The sequence below is a fragment of the Oscarella lobularis genome, chromosome 11 (assembly GCF_947507565.1).
Source record: "Oscarella lobularis chromosome 11, ooOscLobu1.1, whole genome shotgun sequence".
Taxonomy (NCBI): Eukaryota; Metazoa; Porifera; class Homoscleromorpha; order Homosclerophorida; family Oscarellidae; genus Oscarella; species Oscarella lobularis.
The window spans coordinates 841,197-861,524 of NC_089185.1; the positions used below are offsets into that span (position 1 = coordinate 841,197).

Genomic DNA, 20,328 nt, shown 5'->3' on the forward strand with positions numbered 1-20,328 from the left:
CCTTGTAATTTTCCTCTAATTTATTACAGGAAAGAACAGTTGGCCAGTTCCTTGTAATTTGTCTGTAATTTATTACAGGAGAGAACAGTTGGCCAGTCCCTTGTAATTTTCCTCTAATTTATTACAAGAAAGAACAATTGGCCAGTCCCTTGTAATTTCACCTTAATTTATTACACTAGAGAGCAGTTGGCCAGTCCCTTGTAATTTTCCTGTAATTTATTACAGGAAAGAACAATTGGCCAGTCCCTTGTAATTTTCCTGTAATTTATTACAGGAGAGAACAGTTGGCCAGTCCCTTGTAATTTCACTGTAATTTATTACACTAGAGAACAGTTGGCCAGTCCCTTGTAATTTTCCTGTAATTTTTTACAGGAAAGAACAATTGGCCAGTCCCTTGTAATTTCACTGTAATTTATTACAGGAAAGAACAATTGGCCAGTCCCTTGAAATTTCACTGTAATTTATTACAGGAAAGAACAGTTTGCCAGTCCCTTGTAATTTCACTGTAATTTATTACACTAGAGAGCAGTTGGCCAGTCCCTTGTAATTTCACTGTAATTTATTACAGGAGAGAACAGTTGGCCAGTCCCTTGTAATTTCACTGTAATTTAGTACAGGAGAGAACAGTTGGCCAGTCCCTTGTAATTTCACTGTAATTTATTACAGGAGAGAACAGTTGGCCAGTCCCTTGTAATTTCACTGTAATTTATTACAGGAAAGAACAATTGGCCAGTCCCTTTAAATTTTCCTGTAATTTATTACAGGAGAGAACAGTTGGCCAGTCCCTTGTAATTTCACTGTAATTTATTACACTAGAGAACAGTTGGCCAGTCCCTTGTAATTTTCTTGTAATTTATTACAGGAAAGAACAATTGGCCAGTCCCTTGTAATTTCACTGTAATTTATTACGGGAAAGAACAATTGGCCAGTCCCTTGTAATTTCACTGTAATTTATTACAGGAAAGAACAATTGGCCAGTCCCTTGAAATTTCACTGTAATTTATTACAGGAAAAACAGTTTGCCAGTCCCTTGTAATTTCACTGTAATTTATTACACTAGAGAGCACTTGGCCAGTCCCTTGTAATTTCACTGTAATTTATTACAGGAGAGAACAGTTGGCCAGTCCCTTGTAATTTTACTGTAATTTATTACAGGAAAGTACAGTTGGCCAGTCCCTTGTAATTTCACTGTAATTTATTACACTAGAGAACAGTTGGCCAGTCCCTTTGTAATTTTTCTGTAATTTATTACAGGAGAGGGCAGTTGGCCAGTCCCTTGTAATTTTCCTGTGATTTATTACAGGAAAGAACAATTGGCCAGTCCCTTGTAATTTCACTGTAATTTATTACAGGAAAGAACAGTTGGCCAGTCCCTTGTAATTTCACTGTAATTTATTACACTAGAGAGCAGTTGGCCAGTCCCTTGTAATTTTCCTGTAATTTATTACAGGAAAGAACAATTTGCCAGTCCCTTGTAATTTCACTGTAATTTATTACACGAAAGAACAGTTGGCCAGTCCCTTGTAATTTCACTGTAATTTATTACACTAGAGAGCAGTTGGCCAGTTCCTTGTAATTTCACTGTAATTTATTACAGGAGAGAACAGTTGGCCAGTCCCTTGTAATTTCACTGTAATTTATTACAGGAGAGAACAGTTGGCCAGTCCCTAGTAATTTCACTGTAGTTTATTACAGGAAAGAACAGTTGGCCAGTCCCTTGTAATTTCACTGTAATTTATTACAGGAAAGAACAGTTGGCCAGTCCCTTGTAATTTCACTGTAATTTATTACAGGAAAGAACAGTTGGCCAGTCCCTTGTAATTTTTCTGTAATTTATTACAGGAGAGAACAGTTGGCCAGTCCCTTGTAATTTTCCTGTAATTTATTACAGGAAAGAACAATTGGCCAGTCCCTTGTAATTTCACTGTAATTTATTACAGGAAAGAACAGTTGGCCAGTCCCTTGTAATTTCACTGTAATTTATTACACTAGAGAGCAGTTGGCCAGTCCCTTGTAATTTTTCTGTAATTTATTACAGTAGAGAACAGTTGGCCAGTTCCTTGTAATTTGTCTGTAATTTATTACAGGAGAGAACAGTTGGCCAGTCCCTTGTAATTTTCCTCTAATTTATTACAAGAAAGAACAGTTGGCCAGTCCCTTGTAATTTCACTGTAATTTATTACACTAGAGAACAGTTGGCCAGTCCCTTGTAATTTTCCTGTAATTTTTTACAGGAAAGAACAATTGGCCAGTCCCTTGTAATTTCACTGTAATTTATTACAGGAAAGAACAATTGGCCAGTCCCTTGAAATTTCACTGTAATTTATTACAGGAAAGAACAGTTTGCCAGTCCCTTGTAATTTCACTGTAATTTATTACACTAGAGAGCAGTTGGCCAGTCTCTTGTAATTTCACTGTAATTTATTACAGGAGAGAACAGTTGGCCAGTCCCTTGTAATTTCACTGTAATTTAGTACAGGAGAGAACAGTTGGCCAGTCCCTTGTAATTTCACTGTAATTTATTACAGGAGAGAACAGTTGGCCAGTCCCTTGTAATTTCACTGTAATTTATTACAGGAAAGAACAATTGGCCAGTCCCTTTAAATTTTCCTGTAATTTATTACAGGAGAGAACAGTTGGCCAGTCCCTTGTAATTTCACTGTAATTTATTACACTAGAGAACAGTTGGCCAGTCCCTTGTAATTTTCTTGTAATTTATTACAGGAAAGAACAATTGGCCAGTCCCTTGTAATTTCACTGTAATTTATTACGGGAAAGAACAATTGGCCAGTCCCTTGTAATTTCACTGTAATTTATTACAGGAAAGAACAATTGGCCAGTCCCTTGAAATTTCACTGTAATTTATTACAGGAGAGAACAGTTGGCCAGTCCCTTGTAATTTCACTGTAATTTATTACAGGAAAGTACAGTTGGCCAGTCCCTTGTAATTTCACTGTAATTTATTACACTAGAGAACAGTTGGCCAGTCCCTTTGTAATTTTTCTGTAATTTATTACAGGAGAGGGCAGTTGGCCAGTCCCTTGTAATTTTCCTGTGATTTATTACAGGAAAGAACAATTGGCCAGTCCCTTGTAATTTCACTGTAATTTATTACAGGAAAGAACAGTTGGCCAGTCCCTTGTAATTTCACTGTAATTTATTACACTAGAGAGCAGTTGGCCAGTCCGTTGTAATTTTTCTTTAATTTATTACAGGAGAGAACAGTTGGCCAGTTTCTTGTAATTTCACTGTAATTTATTACAGGAGAGAACAGTTGGCCAGTCCCTTGTAATTTCACTGTAATTTATTACACTAGAGAACAGTTGGCCAGTCTCTTTGTAGTTTTTCTGTAATTTATTACAGGAGAGAACTGTTTGCTAGTCCCTTGTAATTTTTCTGTAATTTATTACAGGAGAGAACATTTGTCATTCCCTTGTAATTTTCCTGTAATTTATTACAGGAGAGAACGGTTGGCCAGTCCCTTGTAATTTCCCTGTAATTTATTACAGGAAAGAAGAATTGGCCAGTTCCTTGTAATTTCACTGTAATTTATTACAGGAAAGAACAGTTGGTCAGTCCCTCTTAATTTCACGTTAATTTATTACACTAGAGAGCAGTTGGCCAGTCCCTTGTAATTTTTCTGTAATTTATTATAGGAGAGAACAGTTGGCCAATCCCTTGTAATTATTGTGTATGATTGAGGAAGAGAAGAATACTTGATCATCGATGATAATATTCATCATCATCACCATCAAGTACCCTTCTCTTTTTTCCTTCACGTTGCACTCTGCTTTATATTTTACTGTTACACCTGCAATTTCATGCAAGACAAACCGAGACATTTTCCAAACTAAAACTTGTTATTCTAGCTAGCGAACCGGGGGGCGTTCGTCACCTTAGCGTAAGGGATCCTGTGCATGGGCTCTCTGTTGGTGGAGGAACTCCGCTACCGGAACGAAATTTTCTGAACAGATCGAAGTCTATTGCATTGACTGACAAGTTCAGTGCATTCGGAGCACAGAAAATGTTGAGTTTTTGACTGCGGAACTAATTAGGGCGTTGCAGAGCCGTATATAGAGACGGCTCTGGGGCGTTGGCATTAGTGACGTCATTATCGATATCGCTCAATAACACGTGATCGCGTTTAAGTTGTTAGTTGTCAGTGACGTCACGAGAACCAAAAGGGAGGAGATTGCGTAGGCGAGCCTAGCAACGACCGGGTATGGAGACACTTGCTCCTCAATAGTAGGCGTTCCCAAAATTTTTTGAAAAGGGACTATATCGAGGTTCGTTTATTCGACGAAAACGGCGGTGTAATTAAATTAATCGTTTTCGGTGGGCGGCGAAAGTTTTTCCATGTACTGTTGCTATGCAGAAAACGCGATTTTGAAGATGGCAATTGTATTATCGAGCGAGTGACCTACACGCCGTAGCGTCGAAGTCATTAAGGACAAAACCCCGTTTTTTTGGCATATAGTAAGGGGGTACTACTCTCTGGAAATGGAAATACCAATTAATGATATCCGATTTGACCCGAGTATCAGTACCGATCGCGAGCAGTCTTGATCAGTGGTAATACTGACGCTGCTCCGAATCCGTACCGATAGACAGTGGAAAGAGTGCAGGCGTCTCTGGCTGTCCGCGTGCAATCGCTACGATTCTCGCGCGCAGCAAGAGAGTCTGTCGATCGAGACAAATGTGTTATGGGTGCGAATGTCTCGCACGACGGGCGCATCTCTCGCGTCGTACGATCACGTATCTTCAGAGAGAAATGTGTTATGGGTGCGAATATCTCGCACGACGGGCGCCGTCTCTCGCGTCGTACGATCACGTATCCTCGACGATCGAGAGAAATGAGTTATGGGAGCGAATGTCTCGCACGACGGGCCCATCTCTCGCGTCGTACGATCACGTATCTTCGACGATCGAGAGAAATGTGTTATGGGTGCGCACGAATGTCTCGCACGACGGGCGCCATCTCTCGTGTCGTATGATCACGTATCACGACGATCGAGAGAAATGTGTTATGGGTGCAAATGTCTTGGACGACGGGCGGATCTCTCGCGTCGTACGATCACGTATCTTCGACGATGGAGAGAAATGTGTTATGGGTGCGAATGTCTCGCACGCCGGGCCCAACTCTCGCGTCGTACGATCAAGTATCTTCGACGATGGAGAGAAATGTGTTATGGGTGCGAATGTTTTGCACGACGAGCGCCATCTCTTGCGTCGTACGATCACGTATCTTCGACGATCGAGATAAATGTATTATGGGTGCGAATGGCTGGCACGACGGGCGCATCTCTCGCGTCGTACGATCACGTATCTTCGACGATCGAGAGAAATGTATTATGGGTGCGAATGGCTGGCACGACGGGCGCATCTCTCGCGTCGTACGATCACGTATCATCGACGATCGAGAGAAATGTGCTATGGGTGCGAATGGCTGGCACGACGGGCGCATCTCTCGCGTCGTACGATCACGTATCTTCGATGGAGAGAATTGTGTTATGGGTGCGAGTGTCTTGCTCGACGGGCGCCATCTCTCGCGTCGTACGATCACGTATCTTCTTCGATCGAGAGAAATGTGCTATGGGTGCGAATGGCTGGCACGACGGGCGCATCTCTCGCGTCGTACGATCACGTATCATCGACGATCGAGAGAAATGTGCTATGGGTGCGAATGGCTGGCACGACGGGCGCATCTCTCGCGTCGTACGATCACGTATCATCGACGATCGAGAGAAATGTGCTATGGGTGCGAATGTTTTGCACGACGGGCCCATCCCCAGATCGTGCGTCGCACACTGTGCGCTTAGCCCTTTAGCATCTTTTGAGTATAGAAGTACAGTACTCAGATACAGTAGGAGTCAAGCTAAAGCTATCTGTTGGCATCTAGTTGTCACTAGAGTTTCTTTGTCCAGCACAAGTCTGTGGCGTAGGGGAGACTGTATGTTGATAAACCCCTCGTGTCTTGATGAGTTGTCAGCAGATCTTCCACCTCTGCTGCCACTTTGCGCTGTTCCTCTTCAGGCCGACTGGCAATGACACTAATGGAAAGCACTCGATTGATTATAAGTTCCTTTGATCCTTCTTGTACGATGCCACGAGAACGCACCGATTTCTGAAGTGAATCAAAACCGCAAAACTGCTCAAAGACTCTTGACCACTTTCCGTCGACATATCGAGGCACGTCGCTACCAGAATAATATCGGCTGATAATCGAATATTCCAAATGATTCACCCATGCAACTGAAGTATCGATTCTGTTCCAAATCATCGCAAAGTACTTCGCTGGCTTGAGAACGCGATGAATTTCCTTGAGTGCACTCACATTGGCAAACCAATGAAAGGACTGCGCCGCAATGACAAGATCCAGTGAAGAATCCGAAAGGGGAATGCTCTCGGCCGCGCAGGCAATCACCTCAACGCTAGGAACATCGGAAAGTTTCTCTCGGAAGGCGTCCGAAGGCTCTGATGAGACGATTTTGACGTCACTTCCGGCCAAGGCTTTCGCTAGACAGCGAGTGAATTTTCCTGTTCCGGCCGCTAATTCTAGAATTTTGCCGCCGTTTTGCGGCAGTTCGACGTTTTTTAGGAGATCATTGACGGCGTCTAAGGGATAATCAGGCCGGCCTCGTTGATATTTTGCGACCGAGTCGGAAGTAAAGCCCGTTCGAGCAGCGTTGTGAACAGAGGACCACTGCTGATTCATTATTCGATTTGCAGTATGACGGAAAAGCGAGAATTTCTTCGCGAACGACATACGGTAGGATAGCGTGCGGTAGGCGATTCAGATGCAACAATAGCGACGTGAGATGTCCTTCTATCTTCCTCCTCTGGCGAAGAAGAAGAACGTTTCGGGCGTCGCAACGTAACCGATAGTACTATCTTACTATTGGTTCCCTAACGTTGCTAAAAAGGGACTCTTCTCGCGTTTTCGACGGCGTTCGCGGCGAATCGACGCCTCTCGCGACGACGCACCAACAAAATTTCTCCTCCTCCTCGTCGACGAGCGAGAATCGAGACGTCGGCGCAGCGATTGGAAACGGAGAGAGCAGAAATCGGCCTCACGGAAAGCGCGTAACGCGAGGGGAAAGACTTCGCAACAGGTGTGAAGCAAATTCTCTTCCCTAGCTCGTTTTCAATCGCGACAACCCGAGACTTATCAATGCACCCGTCTGTTGCGTGCGCACCGAGCGTACGAAGGAGTCGTCGTGGTGGCCTGAGCCGACGGGAGAAGAGGAGAAGAGACGGGAGCCTAGGTAGTGGGGGAGAAATAAAAAAGGGCTCTGCTCTTCTAATAATCAAATCGATGCAGCTATAGTCTTGATTCTACTTCACGTTGGGATTATCGGTTGCATGCCACAGAACCGCTGACATCGACCAGACGCAACAGGAACAGACAAACAGCACGAGGAATAGGTAATTTTGTACTTGTACCGAGGCCTTTTTCTTGGGCGCCAAGGAAAACGCCTCGGTACGAGACTATAAACACGCACTTTGTGTGAGAGTCTGCCACGTAGTACCGGCGTTGGCAAGAATGTCGTCAGATCCCGTCCTTTACGAGTCCATCTCTTATCAACACCAGTACGACTCGAGGCGGAATCAGCCGGTTAGAGGAAGGGTGCGGTAAAATAATTCGCACTCCGTTTGATGTACAGTACTATCTGATCTTTTTCCGTGTAGTTGCATGGTAGTTTTGTATGGAAGTCTCTACCGCCCCTAGTACAAAATGCCTCTGAAAAGGATGAAAGAGAGAAAAACAAACGCTGACAGGTGACTAGACCGAGTATAAACTACATATTTTTATACGCAGGACGTACGATGCAAAGAAAAAGAGAAAACCCGCTAAGCAGAGAAAGTCCAGCTACACTCTCTACACTATTTATAGTATCTGATAAAGTATCTTTCAATTGCCTACTTGAACGGTGAAGATCTCCTCGAAGGGCTTGATGAAATGATAATCGTTCTTACGGCAATGAGGGCACTGGACCCGATGCGAGAAGTCAGAAAAGAAGGGCAACGTCGACGGCGTCTCGACGACAAGATTTTGACAGTTGTTACACGCCAGGCGCGTTTTGCAGCAGGGCGACGCGGCGAATATGTCGTAGCTGTAGACGCCGCCCACCTGATGACACGACCCGTCCCAATGCTTCAAGCACGATCGACAAACAATTTCGCTTCGTCCGACAAGACAACCGACGCAGACGGCGTGCAATAAAGATGCGTTGCCGTTATTGAGTTCGTACGTTTGCCGACGCGGCGGTCGCGACGGGGGCGTTGCCGTCGCCATGGCGAAATCGCAACGCGGCGACAGGAAAAACGTTCCGTCGAGCAGCGGATATCGATCGAACACGGTCATACGACGAGCGCACGCGTAACAGTCGATCGTCGTCGCGTGATGCGACGCCAACGTTTCGTGGACGAGCGGCTTCAAATCGTCGCCGCCGCCGCACGCGCTCGTCGCCCCGGCGACGGGAGTCGCGACGTCATCTTCGACGCGCACCTGCATCGTATTGAATTTACGCACCGGCATGACTGACTGAACGGACTTGAGACTCTTTCGACGCTGAAACGATCCCACCTTCGACGAACCGCCACCGCTCCCGCCGCCGCCGACGCCGACGCGACGACGACCGCCCGTCGCCACCATCCACACGTCTTCGTCGTCGTTTTTCGACGCGGGCGACGACGCGAGCGTCGGCTGAGTTCGTCGAGCCGTCGACGGCGATTTCATCGGCGGACTCGACGAAAAACGACCGAGAGTCGGCTTATCGTTGCCTTTCTTTCGTCGACGACGCGACGATCGAGACGGCGGCAGCGATTCGACGTCGTGATCGCTTTCTCCGCCCCGTTCGTCTCCGCCCCGTTCGTCGCCTCCCGTCGCTTCTTCGTCTTCGTCGCGACGAATCGGCGCCTGATAATCGACGTCTTTCTTCAAATAGCCCTTGCCGCAATTGCAGCCGCACGATTTGTACGCCAAATCGTAGCCCTTCTTCGTCCAGACGTTCTGACGTCGTTGCTTGTCCGACCAACTTCGCGCGCGACCGATTCCCTTTAGGAAGTTGACGATCGTCTGCTCGAAGGTGTCGAAGCAGGCGGCGTGCATGAACGAGCCTTCGGTGCATTGTTCGTTGTTGCAGACGACGCGAACTGCGTCATACATTTCGCTCGCGTCGATTCGGTCGCCGAAGAGGCAGCCGTTCGGCTTGCAGCACGTTTCTTCGTCGTCATCTTCGTCGGCGCCGCTCGACGACGTGCGCTTTTTGCCGCGACCGTACGGCATCCTCGCGTTGCGAAGGGAATTGAAAGACTTTACCCCTCCTCCAAAACAACAGGAGGAAGGCGGGGCTCTTTACGCTCCCACGACCAATCGTCGTAAGGCAATGACGTAAATTTGTTAGCGTACAGTTACTTGGCTTACCCCGTACAAAATGGCGCTCCACGTGCCGAGAGGATTGCTCGCTGGCATGATGAAAGACGGCGCTCGGGTGCGTTTCGATCGATGCAGAGAGCATTAGAACATTGTTCGAAGACATCCGGTCTACATTCTAGCGCTTTCATGGCATGGAAGAGGCGGTGTATCGTAACATCGACGCGTGCAAGGAACTAACGCGAGTCACTCGCACCTCCTACGGTCCCAATGGTAAGCAAACGCAGCAAACTGGCGCGCGTCTTGCGAGCATCGCGCATTTTCGTCGCAGGCATGAACAAAATGATCATCAATCATCTAGGCAAGCTTTTCGTGACGAACGACGCGGCAACTGTCGTTCACGAACTGGAGGTAGGCAGTCTTTTGATATTCGAGAGAAGTTTTCGAGCTCGTTGCAGGTTGAACATCCGGCTGCGAAGCTGATCGTCATGGCGTCTGAAATGCAAGAACAAGAGGTAATAGAAACGTGTCAAGATTCCTCTTGTTTACGGGTGTTTAGGTTGGCGACGGGACGAATTTTGTGCTTGTGTTTGCTGGTGCTCTGCTTTCCATGGCCGAAGATTTGCTCAGGATGGTAAGTACATATAATACCTATATCTAAATTTGAAGAAGGCTGTTACCGTACGGGCGTAGTGGAGAATTTTCATCTCGTTTCCAGTTGGATTTGATCTTTGCTCTTATTAGGGTCTTTCTGTTGCTGAAGTTATTAGTGGATATGAAATGGCATCGGAGAAAGCCTTGGAAATTTTGCCTGGTAAGTCTTCTGTACATCGAATGGAATTGATGCAAGTTTCCGCGGAACTTGATGTCCTATGCTCAATTTCCTTCTGATACTTGCTACAAAAACTCTCTAAGAGAATTTAGACTAATACGCACTTGGCTGTATTGTGTTGTTCAACCGAGTGAAAGAATTCCATAGAAAACACATTTGTTTTAGGACTGACCTGTTCAACCACTGAAAATATGAAAGATGAGGCAGCTGTCACAGCAGCTGTCAAGACAGCAGTGGCAAGCAAGCAGGTAAAAGCAGAAAAACGCTCCTTCACGTGAAAAACTGACCTCTTTTCATGGGGGCAGTACGGCAATGAGGACTTCTTGGCTGGAATCATAGCCAAAGCCTGCGGTTTGTCCAGTAATGCATTGGTTAGGTACAATTTGGAAAGCATTGAATTTGTAGTCTCCGTCATGCCGTCAGATTCGTCTCGATTTAACGTGGACAACATTAGAGTCCAAAAAATACTGGTGGGTCTCTTATCTTTCAAGGACTTGCTTGCCGCGCCTTTACGCTTTTGATTAGGGCTCTGGCGTTCTACAGTCATCCGTCATAAGAGGAATGGTCTTTAAAAGAGAAGTCGAAGGAGACGTCACAAAGGTGACCGACGCCAAGATCGTCGTCTACTCCTGCGCTCTGGACGCCATGCAAACCGAGACAAAAGTGCATCGTCCACAGTACCATATATGTTTTGCGTTCATGTCCTTTCTCTAGGGGACTGTGTTGATCAAGACGGCAAAAGAGCTGCTGGACCTCAGTAAAGGCGAAGAGGACGTTGTAGAGAAGCAGATCAAGGCAATTGTGGACGCTGGCTGCAACGTAGTAGTGACTGGAAGCACAGTGGGCGACTTGGCCAGACATTATTGCAACAAATACGGTCTTTTCGTTGTGAGGTATGTGCGTTAGAAGAAAAAGCCACTGTTCTCATTTTACCTGGTGAATCTGACTCATAGATTGCAGTCAAAGTTTGACTTGCGAAGATTATGCAAAGCCACCAAGGCAACGGCATTGGCTAAAATGGTAAAGACTGACAGCATTTATTTGGTATGTGTTTATTGCTTGGGGGCATATCAGATTGCGCCGAAGCCCGAGGAACGAGGCCACTGCAGTGAAGTGTACGTGACGGAAATAGGCAACAACAACGTGACTGTATTTAGACAAGGTGATATAACCTATGAGTATTGCTCAAACAAACGACTTATGCCTGCTTCAAAGACCTCGATGAAGGAGAAATCTCAACTATCGTTATTCGAGGCTCGACTGAGAACGTCATGGACGATATTGAGAGAGCCATTGACGATGGCGTGAACACAGTGAAGTGTTTGACAAGGGTGAGTTTCTCTCTCAAACCAACAACGAGACAATTTTTTGTGCAGGACAACAGATTTTTACCAGGGGCAGGAGCTGTGGAAGTTGAGCTTGCAAAACAAATCACGTCATACGGCGAGGTTAGGGATGAGGAGTTGGTCTCGATCTTGGAAGATGAGCCTTTGTTTAGTCTTGCCCTGGCTTGGCTCAATATTCTATCAAGAAGTTTGCTGAAGCTCTTGAGGCTGTTCCTAGGGTTTTGGCTGAGAATGCTGGAGTCAAGGTTGGTCGGTCAGAGGTTTAGAATCACTTCCAAGGTAATGGGTCTTTTAGGCTAATGAGCTGATTTCTAAACTGCAAGCGGCTCATCAAGAGGGTCAAGCGAACATGGGATTTGATAACGAGGTATGTTATAAAGACGGCGGGGGAATATTTAGACGCTGGTGTCAAGGGCGAAGGGCCTGCTATCAAAGACGTCTTAGCGGCAAACATTCTTGATCCGTTTCTGGTCAAGCAGTGGGCTTTGAAACTCACCGTCAATGCCGTTCTGACTGTTCTCAGAGTGGACCAGGTACGAAGGGAAGGGGGAGGAGGGAGTAGGCCACAGTTTCTGTATTTTCTTGTGCTTAGATCATCATGGCAAAAAGGGCTGGTGGACCAAAACCCCAGGAAAACAAGCATTGGGACGATGATTAAAGGTTCGTTTCGTAGTCTGACTGCATTAGACAGACAGCATGCGCATGACTCTCGTCTCTGATTTTCTCCTTGGTCTCAGTCTTGCCAGATTAATCAGTATCAGGGTGCATTTTATGGGGGATTTGGGAAAGGGTGGGGGGTACTGGTGGGGTAGAATGCAAGCTTCCAGCAGAACGCTTTCTTGATATAAGGTGTTCTTCTTAACGCTTGCTACATTAAACTCCCCAAGGCAGTTAGAGGTACCTGAAAAAATCAATTTGACCAGGTGCTATAGGAACCTTGGGACATGCCTCATTATATTATTATACATTTGATACACACCAGCACAGATATTTTCAGGTAGAAGGCGGGTTTGTAGTCATTTTCTTTTTCTTTTTTTTATATGTATTATTTATCGTCTTGCTCCGTTGCATCCAACTCCAACATCTGTTCAATTTCTGCTTCCCAAGCACCGTCGTCTCTTTGACCATCATCATCATCATCACCCGCGTCTTCCTCGTCATCTTTAACGCCGAATTTCTGCACACAAGATAGTGAGAGGAGGACAACAACGACAACTCACAGACCGCCAGCTCTTGCTGCAAGTCTTTTTCCCAGTCGGCTTCCTCCAAGGCGACAGGTTCGGCATCAGGCGTCCTTTCAACGCCCAACTGGCCCAGCTCCGCTTGAGACAACTCTAGCACATCGACGTGGTTATGAGAGCTAAAAGAAATAATATCCGCCTTGCCTCCTTCTTGATGCGTGAGACCATCGCTGATAAATTCATCCGCTGGACTTCCAGCCACTTCTTCGTCAACATCGATCTGAGACAAGAGGCACTTTTAGTAGTGCTTGAATCAGCGGCAGGCAAAACCTGGCTCTGTTGCTCATGTACGTCGGTAGATGGTTTCTGAGTTGCTGCTCCCTTCAGCTCTTCTCTCTGTAGTTTCTCCTCGTTTGCTTCTTCAAGCCGTTGTTTTTCGGTTTCTGATGGGAGAATGAGTGCACAGGTTGCGACCCACTTTTACCTACCGTCTGTCAATGATGTCAATTGGGTGGACTGTTTGATCAGTGACACCCTGTAGAAGTAGTTTCTCCAGAAGGTCTCCTCTGTCACTCTGACAAATATAAACATGGAACTGCTGCACACTATAAGGTAAATCTTTCGTCGTACTTTTTTGGAACGAGTTCAAAGCGCATTTTTCTCAGATTCGGATCCTCGGCTAAAGTTGCCGACGCAATTGGAAAGGAACTGTTGAAATCAAAATGAAAAAGAGCTCCCTGTGGTGGATTCCGAAGAAAATTTCGCTTGTCCTAACAATCCAAAGTAAGAGAACGAAAACGCGTGTTGGGCTCCGAGACCGAAGAGAGGGCGAGTATTTGAGATTTCATCGCTTCCTCTTCATTGTATCCAACCCAAGGAGGTACAGACGCATCTGGTCGAAAAGAGATGAGATTTAAATAACGAAGCGAATGACGAAGATACCAGCTCTCCTAGAACGCCTCTGTCTGACAAACTTCTTCTGTTCCCTGTTCAAATCGCCCAGCAAAGACTGCGAGAGAAAAAGGATAAAAGACCTCCCTGCATATTTCTACTGTTACCGAATCGATAGTATCAGAGACGGCCGTTGTCACCTTCTCAACAGTCGACGTCACAGCCGACCAAATATCTGGAAAGTGCGGATGACGTTCCTATCAAAAAGAAGCAAGACTTAGTTTCTTACTTCCCAATCCTTTCGATACAGCGTCCTTCGCGTTTCGATCTTCCTCTTTCGCCTCTGTCGTTTCGTTTTCCCGCTCGGCATTGGCGCTCTCTTTCGATCCCCACCAGCTCCACATAGCGATGCCTATATATGGGGCCGTTCAGCGCGCTAGCGCTGACGTGTACGCCCAAAACACGCGCATGCCCGGGGATCCCCAGACTCCCTCTTTTTCACACCGCGAGAGGCTCGAGAAGCACATGGCAGCAAAAGCCGACGTGCGTCGCTTCTCTCGTCACCGAAGCACATAGCAAACGATTTCTACTGCAGATCGAGACGACAACGAGCGAAGGGGCTCTCTTGGAAAACGGCCAAGCAAGCGGCGGAACGTCCGATCAAGACGAAAAGGCCGCCGAGCCGACAGCCGAGTCCAAAGGAACAGGATGGAAGCGAAAGTGCGAGAAAGCGGTCGGTCAAGGACGTCCCCTTTCCCAAACACGAGTCCGAACGACTTTTTTTCAGCTAAAACAAGCGCGATTGATACAGCAGCAATTGAATGAAGAGAAGAAACGGCGTCAAGAGGCGAGTGGAGGCCCGTCGGATGATGAATTCGACAACGTCGTTTCTTTAGGCCACGAGAGAGCGCGATACGATGCGCAATGAATTGAGTCGGTCCAATTTGGCCAAAGGTCGTTTAGAGAATCTCTGTCGCGAATTGCAGAAGCACAGTAAAGCGGTGAAGGTATGAAAAAGCTTATAAATACATTGTTGTCTTTTCCTAATGTTGTCTTAGGACGAGAGCTTGATGAGGTTGAAGGAAGACGAACTAAAGCGACATCAGGTTGCCACTAAATTTCAAGTAAGATGATGTCTATTTACAATTTTGACGCGACGTCTCTACTGTTTTCTAATGCAAATATTTAATTCAACCTATTTTAGAGCGTGAGAAACTAAAACTGTTTAAATTGACTAGTTTTGCGTAATTGCCTACTTCTGCGTAATAGTCTTCGATCTCTTTATATTATTTAGGCTACCATTGACGACGTGTCCACCAAAATGGATGAATACCACGCGCGAAACGAACAGCTGAAGCTGGAAAATTCCGAGTAGGAGAGTGGAGAAAAAGGGAAGTCGGTGCCACGAGCTCGTTTTCTATTTTTCACCAGACTCGCAACGAAATTCAAAGGGCTCGTCGAGCAGTACGAATTGAGAGAAGACGTAAAAAGCGTGCTTCCTGCTCAAAAATATTTCCCCTCAACTCTTTTTATAGCATTTTGAAAAATTGATGAAACAGAAGCAGCTGGAATTGCAGTTGAGCGATGCGAAGCTCGCTCAGCAGAGCCTTCTCTTAGCGGAAGTGCGTCAACGACACACAGCTGAAAAGACGCTGGTACGTTATGCTGTGGAAATATGCATAAGAGTTGACTGTATCTGAGTTCAGCTTGTGGAGCAATCCGCTGCATATCAAAAAAGGTGCGAGGAGTTGTTAGCGCAGGAAGTGGACCTCAAGAGTCAGGTAAAACGAAATACAGCAGTTCTCTCAAGATTTCTTCACCTTTGATTATTTTTAGCTTGCTGTTTATACGGAAAAATTTGACGAATTTCAAAAGACAGTCAGCAAGAGCAATGAAGCTTTTTCGTCTTTCAAGTCTCAAATGGAGAAGGTACACTATTGCTTTGAGTTTATTTGTGCAACGGTATTGGTTTTGCAGATGTCGAAGACGGTGAAAAAGCAGGAGAAGGAGGCAAAAATGTGGAGATCGCGATGGGAGGCGAGCAATCAGAGCGTAATGAAAATGACAGAGGAGGTGAGCACAAGTCCAAGACATTGCTTCGTTAACCATTGTTTCTCTCAGAGAGCTGGACACGAAAAGGTTGTAATTGACCTCAAAGGAAGAATAGAAAAGTTGGAGAAGCTGTGCCGTGCTTTGCAGAAGGAGCGGAATGACCTCCGGAGTCAGATAAGAGAACAAGAGGTATGTTCAGTGAGAATTTGCGTGCTCGTGTAACTATTTTTCTCTTAGGTGCAGCTATCATCTGCGAAGGAGCACAACAGCGGCGGTAGCTTTGACTCGCTGCTTGAGCTGTCTCCCAGCTTGCCAGAGTCAGCCGCTATTGCTGCCAGCGGAAAAGCAGGCGATAGCGGCGAAGATGACTACAAGAGGTAGACAACTAGGTTAGAGCTTATATTTGTGTATTCTTGCCGCTGGTAAGTGAAAACAAGAGAAGAGTACAGACGCGTATGCGCATACTAATAGTGTAAGAAGAGAAGGCGCATCTCCGGAAGTATGAAATTACTGCCTTTTTTTGTCCGGTGCGAATTAAGAAGAAGAAGCTCCTGCTGTATGTTCAAAATTTCATTCAAAAGTGTCTCAAATAAACTAATAAAATAAAAGAAATTCTCTCTTACTTGTCTCCTTCCTTCTCTTCCTTTGCTTGACCTCCCTGAAAGGCGCGCAAATATCCTTCAACTCACGTGCCATGACGGTATTGCTTTTGCCTAATTCCCGTATATCCGTGTTGGGCAATCGACAAATCAAGGAAAACGAAGGAAAAACCGATTACCCAACACGGATATACGGGACCCTTGTAATAATAAATAGCACGTGAAGGTATTTACATAGCATGTGACCAATGTAATTTATCAAATCACTTCAAGACACTTTGAACTGCTTCTTCCACGCAATTATAGCCATGTTTCTGGGAGAAAGACGCGGATCAAACAACGGCCAAATGTATGAGTGAAGAACTCCTGTTAATTAATCAAAAAACACCAATCTAAGAGAAGATGTAGGCTTTAATTTACCATGTTCACGCAGGTACAGAACTCGATCCAGAAGGAGACACGTCTCAATGACAGGGCCAAGGAGAAGACGAATGCAAAAGAAAGCAGTGGCAAGGTGATGACGAGGACACGTCGACTCCAGCAATTCCACATCTACAACAACGCGAGCATTGCAGTCACAAATATATAGACTGTCAAGGAAGCAATGCTATAGTACCGTTCAGCGTCAGGTCCAGCGGCAATCCCATTTTGCTGATTGCCGCTTTGGCGTACTCAACGACTGACATATTCGCGTAATTGCGAACTTTTCGCACAGAAGATCGGTCGACAGATGGAAACTAAAAAGCCGTTGAATCGTCGCTAATGTGCGCAAAAATATAAGATCAAACCTTTTTGCAAACTAATAACTCAACGGCCGCTCTATATGCATGAACGTTCAATTTGCCTTCATTGCAGCCTAGTTTCCTAAAAAATGAGTACCCTTGGAAATGATAATGCGCGTACCTTGTAGTCGTAATCGGTATGCATCCATCGTGTGACACGCCAATTCTGCAGCTCTGAAGGAAAGTTGATGCGACAGATCTTTGACATATTGACTAAGAGGATAGCCCAATGTTGACTCGCAATCAAAGGACTTCATATAACAACAGCCCATTGAGACGAGAGCACGCGAGGAGCTGCACTGGGCAAACAGACGAAAAATCGTTGGGCCAAGGTTTCCGCAGGTGTGAAGCCCAACGATGGCGTGACGTTTTTCTTTCCACGACAAACGCTCAAGAAAATCATCCGATTTCAAATCGGGACTAACCTTAATTAAATCTCAAAAATTAAATATTAGACTACTAAATTCACGCAATTGCCTACCCTGAGCCTAGTGTGAGCCAGAGAACCCTTTCGAAAGCTCTGCTTCGACGACGTCAAGGACTCGGCTCTCTGTTCCTGCTTCTCCCAGTCCGTCATCAGCATTCTCTCGCCCTTTTCCGCTCCACCCAAATGAGATTCTTCCGCTTCAACAGCATCTACGCTCATCCCATAGCCGTAAGCGAGCAGGCGAGCCAGATGTCCCTTTTTGACAGACTTCGCGTTAGAAGTCGAAGACAACATGCCACACTCCCACCTGCCCGCACCCAACATCCTAAAAAAGAGACAGTCTATTCTTATGAGGACAAAAATCTTTTTTTCCTACTTACCACTACGCAGGAGATGTCATTGAGGGAGCAAACACGATCGATCACCTGAAAACAGGCGTGCAATAGAATGCTAAATCTGCAACCTGAGACCTCCTACTGGTACGAGACGTTCGAGTTCGTGTCTCTTCTTTCCTTTCACAAAACGCGAAAACGAGTGAGATAATGACGCCGCTTCTTTAGCTGCTGGTTGCCGAGGCAGAGCCAGTGCGTGGCACGTCGCAACGAACGCTTCCAATGACAAGGGCCACGGAGTTGACCTGCTGTAGGAAGAATCGTATGGCGGGGGGTCTCCTTTTGACAGCCTAGCCAACGCACCGTTTTGGGTGTCCACGAGGACTGAGCATTTCTGCTAGCTGCTCCGTGGACACATTCTGCAAAGCCGCTTGCCAGCTGGTCGGTAGTTTGCTCCATAGGTCGTCGGTAAAGAAGTGCTGGGAGAGAACGACGAGAATAGGGTGTTGTGCACGGCGCTCTCAGGCGCTAGACGACTTACAATGCTCAAACTGTTTACTAGCCAATCGTACTCGTCCAGAAAGCGCACGACCTGCGTCAGTAAAGATGCATACGGCTCGAGCGACGAAGATCCCATTGATCTCACAAAGTCCCGAATGAGTTCTACGACGATCTTGATTGCGTTGTTCCTACGCATTTTACAGCCGTCTGCAGGGTAAACTTAGACGCTCACGCACATATCGGAATAGCCGTGTTCGTTTCTAGTTGGAAACCTCACAGGAACGTCGACCACAGCTCCGTCCAGCAAATTGTTGAGCTCTTTGAGAAAGAGAAGTCACTAGAATGTTTTGACGACCGCGTCAAAATAACCAGATGGGCTGAAAACAGTGGATTTCACAGGCAAAGAGACCTCTTGAACTTGAAACCAAGAGTCTATCAATGTTCACGTTTAGAAATGTCGTCAACTCTGTCAAATTCGAATCTTTCGAAAATGACTGCTCTCTACTTCTAGTGGAATATCTTCCTGGTGGAATGTACGTGGATTCCGATGAGGTGACTATTTCAGTAGTGACCATCCTCACTTCTTAGTTTCAGTTCATTAGCTTCGAAAGTCGAAGTCGTTTGGAGATTATGCATTGTTGCCGGCAAACGAAAGTGACGTAGAAGCGATGGCAGAAACGTCTCCAAGCAATTTGCTCTTCGCCTTTGCCAACTCGTCTTTTGGGTCAGTTCATTTGCCTATCTGACTTGCTTTCTCAAATTCTCGTTCATCTGAAAAAGGAGTCTCGTAGTTCGATTTCCTATTCATCTGAGATATCACCGTGCAACGAATGGGGGCACTCCAGCTCAAATTAGCCTATCACCTCCTCTTCTTTTCTCTTCGTGTCCAATGAACTTGCCGTGCCACAATGTCAGCTTGACTTTTCGATGCTCCGCCGCATCAGCAACGAATTCAAATTGCCTGTGGCATTTAATACCATATCAGGTTCGTTAAATTTAGAAGTGGGTACCTCTCCAAATTTTGTTGAACGCAGATCAAAAGCAAATCGAATCTGCTGTTCCTCATGCCAACAGGAAACCTGAACATACGGACTAGCGTAATCGTGGTGACCGCTGCAGTAGTGCTTGGAGCATGGCTTGTACTAGGTTGGGCAGTAAACAAGCACGCACTGAGTTGATAAAGAAAAAAGTAGAGTGCAAGTGCCATCATTGTATAAATCTAATTATGACAGAAAATGACGATTTCGTTCATGCACGCACCTTTGGCTCTCGGCCTAAAGCGTCTATTGTTAACTACTATGACAAAGTGAATCAATCAATCTCCTCGAAATGAATAACTAAATTACGTCTCTCCGTCCTCTCGCTCTCCCTCGTTTTTAATCCCACTCGTCCTCACTAACATTCGCACCCCCAGTTAAATCGGACGTCCCCGACGGATCGTCATCATCCACCTCGACCGCCACCCTACGAGCCAATATCGACGCCACGTCGAGCGCACTAAACCCAGACGGTCCGAACGTCTTCTTCTTACTGCCAGCGGAAGACTGCCCCTTATGCTCGACCTTACGCAGTTCCTTACCGTGACGTATAGCCGCCATCAAATCGATCCGATTCACCCCGACTCCCGCGGATCGGCTACCGCTCGCTCGGCTACCGCTCGCTCGATGCGCCAACGACCCGCCACTAAAACTCGTGACGCTCACCGTCTGAGTGCGCTGACGCGTGTACTCCTGCTTCTGCTGGACAACGGCGACGAGCGGCGGCGGCGACACGGGAGCCGTTTCGTCGATCTCGCACGATTCTCTATGCGAAACCGAAGACTTCTTCTGCGGCACGGCGTATGCGTCGACGTTAACTGATATCATCTGAGCGACGGGCGGTGGCGGCGGGGGAAAGTCCTCGCTGCCTTGACTTGAAGCCTTCCGTTGTTTCTTCTTTTTAGTGACGACGGCGTACTCCACCGGCGCAGCTGGCTGTTCACTTACTTTGCGTTGTGCCGCCGCCAATTG

At 46.3% G+C, this 20,328-nt stretch overlaps 9 protein-coding genes across 10 annotated transcripts in view; 4 read left to right on the forward strand and 5 right to left on the reverse strand.

The window, feature by feature from the left end:
- Positions 1–5,798: 5,798 nt before the first annotated feature.
- LOC136193254 (uncharacterized) lies at positions 5,799–6,774 on the reverse strand. Its single transcript, XM_065982104.1, has one exon. It carries the CDS (start codon positions 6,764–6,766, stop codon positions 5,906–5,908), a length of 861 nt encoding a protein of 286 aa, XP_065838176.1. The 5' UTR covers positions 6,767–6,774; the 3' UTR covers positions 5,799–5,905.
- On the forward strand, positions 6,766–9,302 carry LOC136193258 (uncharacterized protein C2orf73 homolog). Of its 2 annotated transcripts, XR_010671297.1 has the most exons (7): positions 6,766–6,874; positions 6,924–7,083; positions 7,138–7,265; positions 7,322–7,425; positions 7,527–7,627; positions 7,690–7,893; positions 7,950–9,302. XR_010671297.1 is itself a non-coding variant. In XM_065982112.1 (6 exons), the coding sequence occupies exons 1-6, from the start codon at positions 6,819–6,821 to the stop codon at positions 7,774–7,776; spliced, it is 636 nt and encodes a 211-aa protein (XP_065838184.1). In that variant the 5' UTR covers positions 6,766–6,818; the 3' UTR covers positions 7,777–9,302. The 2 variants fall into 2 exon arrangements, 1 of the variants encoding a protein (XP_065838184.1); XM_065982112.1 differs by having other exon boundaries at positions 7,690–9,302.
- Positions 7,785–9,372, reverse strand: LOC136193240 (headcase protein homolog). The gene has a single exon (XM_065982089.1). It carries the CDS (start codon positions 9,287–9,289, stop codon positions 7,913–7,915), a length of 1,377 nt encoding a protein of 458 aa, XP_065838161.1. The 5' UTR covers positions 9,290–9,372; the 3' UTR covers positions 7,785–7,912.
- A 27-nt stretch (positions 9,373–9,399) lies between these two features.
- On the forward strand, positions 9,400–12,311 carry LOC136193234 (T-complex protein 1 subunit theta-like). Its single transcript, XM_065982081.1, has 19 exons — positions 9,400–9,494; positions 9,559–9,649; positions 9,708–9,787; positions 9,835–9,891; positions 9,936–10,010; positions 10,121–10,190; positions 10,374–10,456; positions 10,514–10,559; positions 10,614–10,678; positions 10,734–10,871; positions 10,923–11,101; positions 11,162–11,228; positions 11,283–11,370; positions 11,424–11,539; positions 11,585–11,656; positions 11,707–11,799; positions 11,850–11,921; positions 11,968–12,087; positions 12,147–12,311. Exons 1-19 carry the CDS (start codon positions 9,438–9,440, stop codon positions 12,210–12,212), a joined length of 1,635 nt encoding a protein of 544 aa, XP_065838153.1. The 5' UTR covers positions 9,400–9,437; the 3' UTR covers positions 12,213–12,311.
- A 180-nt stretch (positions 12,312–12,491) lies between these two features.
- Positions 12,492–14,054, reverse strand: LOC136193248 (synapse-associated protein 1-like). The gene is made up of 10 exons (XM_065982099.1): positions 13,916–14,054; positions 13,794–13,861; positions 13,678–13,744; positions 13,554–13,627; positions 13,366–13,505; positions 13,224–13,309; positions 13,066–13,178; positions 12,940–13,015; positions 12,779–12,888; positions 12,492–12,731 (listed from the first exon to the last, which is right to left on the reverse strand). The coding sequence occupies exons 1-10, from the start codon at positions 14,028–14,030 to the stop codon at positions 12,600–12,602; spliced, it is 981 nt and encodes a 326-aa protein (XP_065838171.1). The 5' UTR covers positions 14,031–14,054; the 3' UTR covers positions 12,492–12,599.
- LOC136193244 (alpha-taxilin-like) lies at positions 13,413–16,128 on the forward strand. Its single transcript, XM_065982094.1, has 13 exons — positions 13,413–14,169; positions 14,222–14,359; positions 14,414–14,473; positions 14,523–14,633; positions 14,685–14,750; positions 14,921–14,997; positions 15,058–15,109; positions 15,162–15,281; positions 15,333–15,407; positions 15,463–15,555; positions 15,604–15,699; positions 15,748–15,867; positions 15,916–16,128. The coding sequence occupies exons 1-13, from the start codon at positions 14,035–14,037 to the stop codon at positions 16,057–16,059; spliced, it is 1,287 nt and encodes a 428-aa protein (XP_065838166.1). The 5' UTR covers positions 13,413–14,034; the 3' UTR covers positions 16,060–16,128.
- On the reverse strand, positions 16,078–19,386 carry LOC136193237 (methyltransferase-like protein 25B). Its single transcript, XM_065982086.1, has 12 exons — positions 19,330–19,386; positions 18,360–19,280; positions 18,182–18,297; positions 17,964–18,126; positions 17,867–17,911; positions 17,794–17,811; positions 17,541–17,741; positions 17,181–17,484; positions 17,066–17,133; positions 16,894–17,014; positions 16,698–16,829; positions 16,078–16,643 (listed from the first exon to the last, which is right to left on the reverse strand). Exons 2-12 carry the CDS (start codon positions 18,513–18,515, stop codon positions 16,546–16,548), a joined length of 1,422 nt encoding a protein of 473 aa, XP_065838158.1. The 5' UTR covers positions 18,516–19,280; positions 19,330–19,386; the 3' UTR covers positions 16,078–16,545.
- LOC136193024 (phosphatidylinositol-glycan biosynthesis class X protein-like) lies at positions 18,361–19,558 on the forward strand. Its single transcript, XM_065981812.1, has 6 exons — positions 18,361–18,533; positions 18,584–18,718; positions 18,772–18,871; positions 18,922–19,043; positions 19,100–19,304; positions 19,354–19,558. The coding sequence occupies exons 1-6, from the start codon at positions 18,361–18,363 to the stop codon at positions 19,495–19,497; spliced, it is 879 nt and encodes a 292-aa protein (XP_065837884.1). The 3' UTR covers positions 19,498–19,558.
- Positions 19,510–20,328, reverse strand: part of LOC136193232 (actin-binding protein WASF1-like) — a gene marked incomplete in the record, with an annotated part of 2,709 nt that continues 1,890 nt past the window's right edge. Inside the window, 1 exon segment of the mRNA XM_065982080.1 lies at positions 19,510–20,328. Within this exon segment, the coding sequence (XP_065838152.1) occupies positions 19,696–20,328 (633 nt within the window).